Genomic DNA, 9,960 nt, shown 5'->3' with positions numbered 1-9,960 from the left:
TCATGTTGGGACACATGCTAAACTACACTTTATATATGATATTTTATTAATTCGGAAAGTAGAAAGTTGCTAGACTACATCCTCTTTACCTACAAACCAAACCAAATGGCTTCTTTAATGTGTGCATGTGTTTCTTCGATAAGATAGTTTGAACTTTGAAATTTTTATAACTTTTAAAAAATGAAAAATTGTCTAGAGATGAAAAAAAATCAACCCGTCAAACCGAACCAACCCAACTCATATTTTTTTGTAATGGTTTAGTTTTTTTTTTTCAACTCGAATATCTGAAGTTGGTGCACAATTTTTTTTCAATCCAACTTATAGACACCCATATTTAAAGTAGTGGGGTTTGGGATGGATGTGTTAGATGTCCATTGAATTACAAAATATACTTTGGTGCATTCATTCTTCTGATTGTTATTCCGTTAAAGTGGTATTTCTGTTTATCAAATAATGGTAAAACATTATTATAATATTATTGAAATAAAAAAATGAGATATTTGCGAAATCAACCTGGACCGTTCTCTATAATCGTACGGTCAGTATATTGCAGCAGAACATTTTGTTTATTCAAGATTTTCTTTCTTGAAACCCTAGGATCTCACCTCCCTTTTTGTTACCTTTGTTCTTCTTTTTCTCGTATATATAAATTCGCTTCTTTTCTCCGACCCTCCATCGCACGTCTTCTACTTTTCAGTCAGCACCATCTCTTTGAATTTTTTTTCCAACAGAGCCATGTCGGACGAGGAGCACCACTTCGAGTCCAAGGCCGACGCCGGAGCTTCCAAGACTTATCCCCAGCAGGCTGGAGCCATCCGCAAAAATGGATACATTGTCATCAAGGGCAGACCTTGCAAGGTTCTAATTGTTTTCATTCTGATTTCCCAATTCTCACTCATCTGTTTGCCCATTTATTCGCATGAGTTTTGTTTAGCTTCATAGTACGACTACTCTGTTCCAATTTTTCTTTTTTTTTTCAAGGGTTTTCCTTTTTACCGGATATTGTTCTCTGGTTTGTCTTAATTGTGTTTCTAGGACGGACTTTTTCCACTGTTCTGCCTTTTATTTATGTTTGTCATCTGATTTTACCTCTAGATGTATAATTGAGTTTTCTTGATTAAGTTTCATTCTTGAAATTGAATTGATGTACAATCTAGTAAGCTGTCGTGGAAGTAATGAGTTGATTGAAGCTGAGTCATATTTCAGTCTGTTGCTTTCTAGGGTTTTAAGCTTTGGTGGTTTCAGCATAATTTTATTTACTTTATATATGCTTTCTCAATTAACGATCTTGACCTAAGGCTTATGCATTACCGTTTGTAACTTTGTAGGTTGTTGAGGTTTCAACCTCAAAGACTGGAAAGCACGGACATGCTAAATGTCACTTTGTTGGCATTGACATTTTCACTGCTAAAAAGCTTGAAGATATCGTCCCATCTTCACACAATTGTGATGTATAAATTATTTTCTCCCCCTTCGATTTCACAATTTTCTTACCAAGTTGTAGTTTTTGTTTTTTTTTTTTTTTGTGATTTCTGATTCTTGCCTCCATGAAACACAGGTTCCTCATGTCAGTCGTACTGACTACCAGCTCATTGATATCTCCGAGGATGGATTTGTATGATCAAATTTCATTTGCTTACTTATTATATTAGTCCCCCATGGGTGTTCATGAATAGCACTGTGGCTAACCTCAATTTCAATTAAAACTTATCAGATTAGCCTGCTGACAGACAGTGGTAACACCAAGGATGACCTGAGGCTTCCAACCGATGATGGTCTGCTGACCCAGGTAACTTTTTCTTATTGGCTGTTGATGTTAATATTTCTCTGTGCTGTTGTGTTCTATTTGCCTTGAAAATGGAACAATTTTTTCTCCACTCGTACTGATTCTGGGATTATTAGGATTTAGGACCAAGTCAATACTGATTCTTCGATTATTAGGATTTCTGACTAGGGGTGTGATGGTTTCTGTTCTTTTTATAATTTTCTCATTCCTCTAGTATGCGTATGTTCTTAATGAAAAATATGGGTTTGAGTTTCTTACAAAATGTGGAGATGCGGTTAATTTAAGTAAGTAGGGTGTACTGTTGAAGATGGGTTTGAATAATGGTGTTTTTAGGATCAAGAAATGCTGAAACCCCGTTATAAACTGCAAAAATAGATAGAAAAGGATCACATGATGATACTTTTAATTTTTCTATGAATGGCAAATTGAATTTTAGCAGTTTCTTGTTCTTGTGCACAAGACTAATCCCTAGGCCTTGTTAAATTTTTGGTTGCATTTTATTTGGCTGCTAATCTATAAAATCTATTTCTTGGGAGGTTATTATGGGTGAGTGTAGTTCTTGAAATTGATGGGTCTCTTGTTCCATGTGTTCCATGCAGATCAAGGATGGATTTGCTGAGGGGAAGGATCTGATTGTGACTGTCATGTCGTCAATGGGAGAGGAGCAGATCTGCGCTCTCAAGGACATAGGCCCAAAATAGTTCGTTCCCTTTGATTGATAAAAATACAGTTGCAGTATAAACTTAGAACGAACGAACCGATCGATATCCAGATCATAGTCTATAATAGTCGTCTGAGAAGCCAGATTCGTTGATGATGCTTCATGGGCATATATCGCAATTAGTGGTTTCTTTTACTCTCTTTCAGACCCTACAATTAATATTTATTTTTCTACTGCTATTCGTGTTTGAATTAAGAATCGGTTTTTTCTTAAGTTAGTGTTTCTTTCGTCATTAAATCATGTAAACCTTTTCTAGCTGCTTTATGGTTTGTTTTAAGAGTTCGTAGGATAGAACCATGGTTTTTGAGGAGAAGTATAATATTTTTATTTACCAGTATAATATGGAGTTTCTTCTTTCTTAGTGTTCTTACTGCTCAATTTTTATGATTTCGTCGTGGGGCCTTCAGTCATATTCCGATGAAAGAAGATAGGAAAAGCCAGACGCCCACTTAAGACTGAAAACAAATATTTCATAAATACATAAGCAATTATCAATTTACACTTCGAACCAGTTTAATTGTATCCATTCGTTTAAATCTTGGAACTTTGACAAACCTGTCTAATTAGGTCTCAAATTTACATAAATTAGGGTTTTTTAAATATATAGCAAACCTGCAAAGTATTAGAATAATTTTGGAAAGGAAAAAAATCCACACGTTTACTATCTAAAATACCAAAATTGACTATTTGATATCTTTAGGTACTTAAATGAAAGACTATGTTAAATGGTTGACGTAAATGTTTGTTCATTAAATGAAACTTGACTTGATTTCACTTTTACATCATTCTTATTCTTTAGGTTCTTGTATATGTCTATGGTATGATCGAAATTCCACCATTCATGTCAGGTAACAAAAATTCCACCATTCATGTCAGGTAACAATCAAAGAAGGAAGGTTGTATGCTTTAAATGTCACAGAAGAAGAAGGCGAATAGCAATTTTCTTTAAGAAAGAAAAAAAACACAGCCACTATATGATCTTTCATTTCTTAGTCATGCCACACTTTCACCATAAGTATTTTTTTTAAAAAAATACAAAATTTCTCAAATTGTTTGCATTATGGGAAGAGGATGCAAATTAGAAGAGTAACTGTTTTAACCTCATTTAGTGTTGTAAGTGGTAAAAGAAACAGGAATAGGATAATGACTTTGGCATGTATATTTTTCAAAATTCAAACCACTTGGTCCCTCCTCCTCCTCCTAAAATCTTAGCCTTTTCCTTCAAAATCAAATGAACATTAAATTGATTTCCCCAACCCATTAATTTGGTGCCATCTCATCAATTAAGGCCCCACTTTTGTCCTCCTTTTGAAATTACAAAATCAACCTTCTTCCTACAAAATGGGTGGGTGCTTTGTTTGCTCCTATTTAATATGTTATCAGCTTTGTGTTGTGCTTTGTTGTCCTTTGCCATTTCATCTCACCCACTCCCTCATCCAATTTCCCCATTCCTTAATTATTTGATTTCAGTACTCTCTTCCTAATCTCATTTAAAACATTAATAAATTACTTCAATTTTTATGAATGAATCTGTATGTTGTTCTTTTTCTTTCTATGGTTAAAGAGGAAAACAAATCTGTTCATGTTTTACAATTCTCTTATTGATGTTTAGTTATTAAGAAAGACACTTATGGTGATAAAGGAATCGCCTCTGTAATATCATAAGCCCATGTATGAGGGTTGACGCATGTCCCAAAAGCTGAAGGAAGTTGGTGATCTAATGATAGAGAAACCGACAACCAAGGCCATGATGAATGACACGACTTAAAGATAACGAAATTTCTTGTCTAGTAAGTCACCGCACACATAAAAAGGCGGCATGATGATTATAGTAAGTTTATATTGAATCGGTAAGAATGTGAAAAGTTATAATTACGAAAAGTGTAAGTATTATAATTGAGTACAGTTAAATGTAACAGAGTGAATTTAAAGTTTTAAGAGAGAGAGATTAGATTGAACTTGGTTTGGAGTTATGGCGATGGAGTGTGTGTCTTGAAGGTTAATTTTGTGATATTTGTGGGCTTAACGTGGAGGCCTACATGTATCGGTTAATCAGAGCTATGAGCACAGAGATTATAGAATATGGAAACAAAAAGAGGAAATAAAAATTTCTCTTTTTTCTTCTTTGGATTAATTTAATTACACCCTTTTCTTTTTCGCCCATTGCGGCGTGGACTTTTTGTTGTTTCAGCTCAATTTTCAGATCCCGATATCCAAAAAACCCAACTTTTGGTATATTCCAGAAACCACTGTTTCTGATTTCATTACTTTTCCGTTTGGATTCATGGGTGAGGATGATGAACAGCCGCCGCCGCCGCCGCTGCCCTCGAAATCTAAGTCTTTTCCGTTGAGACCCACTATTAATCTGCCACCACGGACTTCTATGGAGTCCCTCTTCAGCAGTGGCCCGGGTTTGGGATTTGGGTTCAGCCCAGGTCCGATGACTCTTGTCTCCAGCTTCTTCTCTGATTCCGACGACTGCAAGTCTTTTTCTCAGCTCCTCGCCGGAGCTATGGCATCTCCGGTGACTGCCGTTCCTTCGTCGTCGTCTGAGTTTAAGGCTTCTCCCGGTTTGCTCGATTCTCCGGGGCTTCAAGTAATTACTTCAAAAGTTCACTTTGTTGATAATCTTAACGTTCGAATACAGATTTTGCGTTGAATTTAGTGTAGTGTATTAGGACAGAGTAGTTTTAATAGTTTTTGGACAGTTATGAAAAAAATTCGGATCACGTCTTCTTTAACGTTCTTTAATGGCCTTTTTTTAGGACAATTGATTATTAGATTCTTCTTATTAAGCATGTAATGTCATACTCCTCATTTCTCTCAAATGAGTGTTGGTTTCTCCCAAATGGGTGTTGGTTTTTTTGGCATATGTTTTTGTTTCATGCTTATTCATAGTTGAAGAAGCAAAATGATTGTATTAATGAAGACGGTTTGAGTGGATGAGCGAACTATTGACCTTTGGAATAATAATCAGCGTCTTATCTATTTAGCTATGCTCAAATTGGCAAATTTTAGTCTTCATTATGATGTTAGATGGTTGGTCTCTTCCTTTGCAGTTTTGAACTATACTTTCGTTTGAAAATTTCACGGTTTGAATTGTTGTAAAAGAAATAAACCTGAGTTTACAACTGAATGTTGATCTTTGTAGTTTAATCAATGATTAGTTAAGATGTTTAGCTAAGGTTACTCCATAAAGAAATCTGGTCACCTTCTTTTGCAGGCTGAAAATTTTCCTTTCATGTTTAGAACTTTATATTCTTGGAATGCCTTAAATTCATTATGTTGCACTACGAACGAGTTGAGCATAGGTAGTTATTTACGTTTTTAACCCTATAGTTTAGAGGGGTGCAATATATGAACTCTCTAATTTAGAGGTATCACATTATATTATGAAACATTCTTTCTAATAATATTTGTTCTTCATCTACCTGTGGACGTAGCTAACACACGGTTAATAAACAACATATATCTGTCTGTCAATATTTACGTTGTTTGTATTGCTTAATTGTTGATTTCGTGACCTAACTTATTTTACATAGACGTAATAGTAATGGTTTTTGGTAGTGAATGACTTTTCCATACAAAGATATAAATGTTGTTCTATAAGACATAGTAAAGTGTTGGCTCTCACTTTTTTTTCTTCCCACGGCTTGTTATAGGGACCTTTTGGAATGACACATCAGCAGGCTTTGGCTCAGGTTACTATGCACGCTGTAGAAGCCTATTCTCTTAATCAAATGCAAGCCTCGTCTTTTTCTTCATCGGTAGCACCTTCTGCATCCTCCTTGCAGCTTTTGACATCCTTACCGGGAGAGAAGACTAATGATCAGCTGATGCAACTTCCATTCCAGAACTCTACAGTTGCATCCAAGGAGATATCGGAGAACTCTCAATCAGAGCAGAGATTGCAATTGTCTTCGTGTAATGTTGATAGACCTGCTGATGACGGATACAATTGGAGAAAATATGGACAGAAACAAGTGAAGGGCAGTGAATTTCCTCGAAGCTACTATAAGTGCACGCACCCGAATTGTCCTGTCAAGAAAAAGGTTGAAAGATCTTTGGAAGGACAAGTTACTGAAATTATCTACAAGGGTGAGCACAACCATAAACGGCCTCAACCAAATAAGCGAGCAAAGGATGTTGGAAATTCTAATGGATATTCAATTATTCATGGAAATCTTGAGCTATCTTCTCAAGTTCAGAGTGGATATTTGAATAAATTGGACGAGGAGACATCTATCTCTTCCATTAGAAAGAAGGATCAAGAATTAAGTCGTGTCACAAACGATCAGTTCTTGGGCAATAGTGATGGTGAGGGAGGGAGTGAGACAGAAACTGGAGTGAACCGAAAAGATGAAGATGAACCTGCTGCCAAGAGACGGTAAGCATTTTCATGTAGAAGCATCATACCTTTTCAACTTAACGAGTGTGTAGCTAGTTCTTGTTTCTTGATTGATATGCGGAATAATCTACCTCTATTATGCAGGAATATTGAGGTTAGAAATTCTGAGCCAGCATCTTCTCATAGAACTCTAACAGAATCCAGAATCATTGTGCAGACAACAAGTGAAGTTGATCTATTGGACGATGGTTACAGGTGGCGTAAGTACGGGCAGAAAATTGTTAAGGGAAACCCTTACCCAAGGTCAGTCACGACTCAACGAGTGTGCTTTGTATTGAAAAACAGAATGATCTTGGAAATTCAAGCACTTCAAAACTAATATCTTCCTTGGTTGTAATTAGAAAATGCCAAGACTGATTTGACTGATGGCTAATGACTGTTTATTCCTATGTGTGATCGAGATTGTTTTTCTAATTTTATCGAGTGATCTTCATTGCAGGAGCTATTATAAATGCACAACTCCAGGATGCAATGTTCGTAAACATGTAGAGAGAGCTTCAACAGACCCAAAAGCTGTCATCACGACATACGAAGGTAAACACAATCATGATGTTCCACTTGGTAAAACCAGCAGCCACAGTTCAGTCAGCAGTAACATTTCTCAGTTAAAATCACAAAATATAGTTACTGAGAAAAAAAATTCAAGTAACAACACCGATCGTGGGAACTCTCGTCAACAGCCCACCGGACTCTTACGGTTGAAGGAAGAACAAATAACATAGTTTCATCAACTTATGAGCAAAAGAAATCAGAAATCATCATGATAATATAACTTCACTGGCAGTTTCTCTCTGCTTGTTTTATATTTCCCACTTCAAAAGCCATACATTACATCAATACCATTTTGTTCACTTGTTCATATACAGTTAAAAAGGAGAAGAGAACAGAAGAATTTACAATATGAGGAATTAGATTGTAATGGTTATTGTATGTAAGATAGATACCTGAAAGAATATACTGTATCAAATGTACCTTTGCATTCTTTTGTAAATGGAATACAGGTATATGAATCTATATTATTCACTCATGATTCTGATCTGTTCCATCTTAATTATAGTGTGAACAAACTCTCTCTGGTTTTTTTACTTGAAGCTTGCAAAGTTTCCCTTTTGGGTCTTGGAAATTTTAATTTTTGTTTCAAAGATAGATGATCAAGAAATGCATTCATCTCTAGCCTGACTTGCTTGTCTGATTGACTTGATTCAACAAGCAAGCAAGGGAATCCCTCTTTCCTCTACAGTCTGCATTATGGTATGTATTCAAAAGGGGTCAGAGGATCATCTTCATCAAATTCTTGACCACATAGAAATGCAACGTTAGGATTTTGACCATCTTATTTGTTTATTCAGTGAAAAGTCATACTCATTACCTACATTGGTTGCAGAAGGGATCGGGTCAAAATGGTTTGAGTGAGATTAATGAACTGTAATTGGGGTTACATCTCAAATGTTAGAATATTTGCTATTCGTATTTATATCAATTACGATTTTGGCTCTAAGTTTTAGAGAGAAATTATCATATATACTCTTTGGGTATTTGTTGTTTTGATGGGTTAAGATTTCCAGGCTTAAGATTGCTTACCAGCATGTCAATTTATATCATTTGATATTTTCTCTCTAATAAAATTGGATCCCTCCTTCTTGTTGACGCAACTAATACATTAGTCTAATCACATAATTTTTTTACTGTTTATGCTTTCTTACTTTTGTTTAAATTGTCGATTTCATAATATCCAAACTTTCAAATGGATGGTCAAAAGGAAGGTAGAGTTGAAAGTTGTGAAAACATCCAATTTGATTTGCTTAGCTATAAGCTATGGCTAGAAGTTCCAATGTGAAAATGAAAGCCAACATTCTGATTTGTATACATTATGAAGCTGCATGTTATTAATGTTGCCTCAAGGTTGAACACTAAAGCAGAGACATTTCCTTCCAACATAGGTAAATAAATATCTCATTCCTAAGCAACTTGGAACTCATTTCTTTTAAGTATTCTTTTTAAGCATTATTTAAAAAGTTATTTTTGATCGATACCCATACTCATGAGCTACTTGATGGCATATTGGATCTTGAATCTCTAATAATAACATATCATGATTGGATGCCTTTTATTTAGTAAAAGGTATATATTGGGAAGGAGTTAGTGAAAGAGAAAATTACAGAAGAGAGTGAGAAACAGCAGAAAGGGATGTGTTATTGTCAAGAGAAGAAGTGGAAATTGGTGGGGACTTGGTTTGAGGTCCCATTAATGTAATAAAAGCATCACATGCTTGTCCATAAGTTACATAATGAAATACACCCACCCATTTCCCTTTATAGTTTCCATCATTTATAAGGGTGAAAATGTGTCCCTCAACCTTTAAATTTGCCTTGTCCCCACTTTTCCCTTAACCATACATACATCGAAAACCTGTGGCATTCCTTTTGTTAAATAAAGAAGGGATAGGAAGCTTGAATTTTTTTCCTTTTGGGTCAATGGAGAGAAAATATATCACTTCAAATAATAAAACTAAAGTGTGTTTAAATCCACTTTACCCTTTTCTTTGTATGCTATCTTATCTCTAAGTCTCTCCTTGTTCTTAGGGTATAGTTTTTGTTTGTTTTCTTTTAATGTGATTGTGTTGAGTATAGTTTAATATATGAATGCTAAACCAAGACTTAGACCAAATAGTATTAATAAATAAATTCAAATCATAAAAATGCTTTTACAACTTTTAATTTATAAAATAAGTTATTTTAGAAATAACTAAAGTATCTTAAACAATATAAATTTATTGAAAAAACATAGTGGAGTAGGTAGTAGAAAATTTTTACTCCCATGCGAAAATAAGAATATTTTCAAAAATAATAATAAAATATTAAGTATTTACACATTTCCATAGAAAATTAGAAGACTAAATAGCTTGTCCATTTTGCCATTTTATCATTTTTTACAATTCTACATTTTTCTATACTTATAGAAGAAGGGATTATTATCTCTTTATTTTTATGCGAGTTTTCCTTGCTAATAAAATATAAAAATTTACTATATAAACATTATATTAAT

The 9,960-nt window shown here is 34.7% G+C and overlaps 2 protein-coding genes across 2 annotated transcripts; both read left to right on the top strand.

The window, feature by feature from the left end:
• The first annotated feature begins 524 nt into the window (after positions 1-524).
• Positions 525-2,868, top strand: LOC101214693 (eukaryotic translation initiation factor 5A-2). The gene is made up of 5 exons (XM_004135109.3): positions 525-858; positions 1,329-1,451; positions 1,559-1,615; positions 1,715-1,789; positions 2,386-2,868. The coding sequence occupies exons 1-5, from the start codon at positions 736-738 to the stop codon at positions 2,485-2,487; spliced, it is 480 nt and encodes a 159-aa protein (XP_004135157.1). The 5' UTR covers positions 525-735; the 3' UTR covers positions 2,488-2,868.
• Positions 2,869-4,562: 1,694 nt separating this feature from the next.
• On the top strand, positions 4,563-8,000 carry LOC101214453 (probable WRKY transcription factor 4). Its single transcript, XM_004135108.3, has 4 exons — positions 4,563-5,103; positions 6,170-6,894; positions 7,000-7,158; positions 7,355-8,000. The coding sequence occupies exons 1-4, from the start codon at positions 4,792-4,794 to the stop codon at positions 7,635-7,637; spliced, it is 1,479 nt and encodes a 492-aa protein (XP_004135156.1). The 5' UTR covers positions 4,563-4,791; the 3' UTR covers positions 7,638-8,000.
• Positions 8,001-9,960: the final 1,960 nt, after the last annotated feature.

Source organism: Cucumis sativus, chromosome 5 (assembly GCF_000004075.3).
Source record: "Cucumis sativus cultivar 9930 chromosome 5, Cucumber_9930_V3, whole genome shotgun sequence".
Taxonomy (NCBI): Eukaryota; Viridiplantae; Streptophyta; class Magnoliopsida; order Cucurbitales; family Cucurbitaceae; genus Cucumis; species Cucumis sativus.
This window is presented reverse-complemented; position numbering and strand designations above follow the sequence as displayed.

Bases quoted from the DNA above. Each gene is read 5' to 3' on its own strand.
- LOC101214453 (XM_004135108.3), top strand. From the start codon at position 4,792: ATGGGTGAGGATGATGAACAGCCGCCGCCGCCGCCGCTGCCCTCGAAA. The intron at 5,104-6,169 runs GTAATTACTTCA...GGCTTGTTATAG, and splicing joins TCGATTCTCCGGGGCTTCAA to GGACCTTTTGGAATGACACA. The intron at 6,895-6,999 runs GTAAGCATTTTC...TCTATTATGCAG, and splicing joins GAACCTGCTGCCAAGAGACG to GAATATTGAGGTTAGAAATT.
- LOC101214693 (XM_004135109.3), top strand. From the start codon at position 736: ATGTCGGACGAGGAGCACCACTTCGAGTCCAAGGCCGACGCCGGAGCT. The intron at 1,452-1,558 runs GTATAAATTATT...CATGAAACACAG, and splicing joins CATCTTCACACAATTGTGAT to GTTCCTCATGTCAGTCGTAC. The intron at 1,790-2,385 runs GTAACTTTTTCT...TGTTCCATGCAG, and splicing joins ATGATGGTCTGCTGACCCAG to ATCAAGGATGGATTTGCTGA.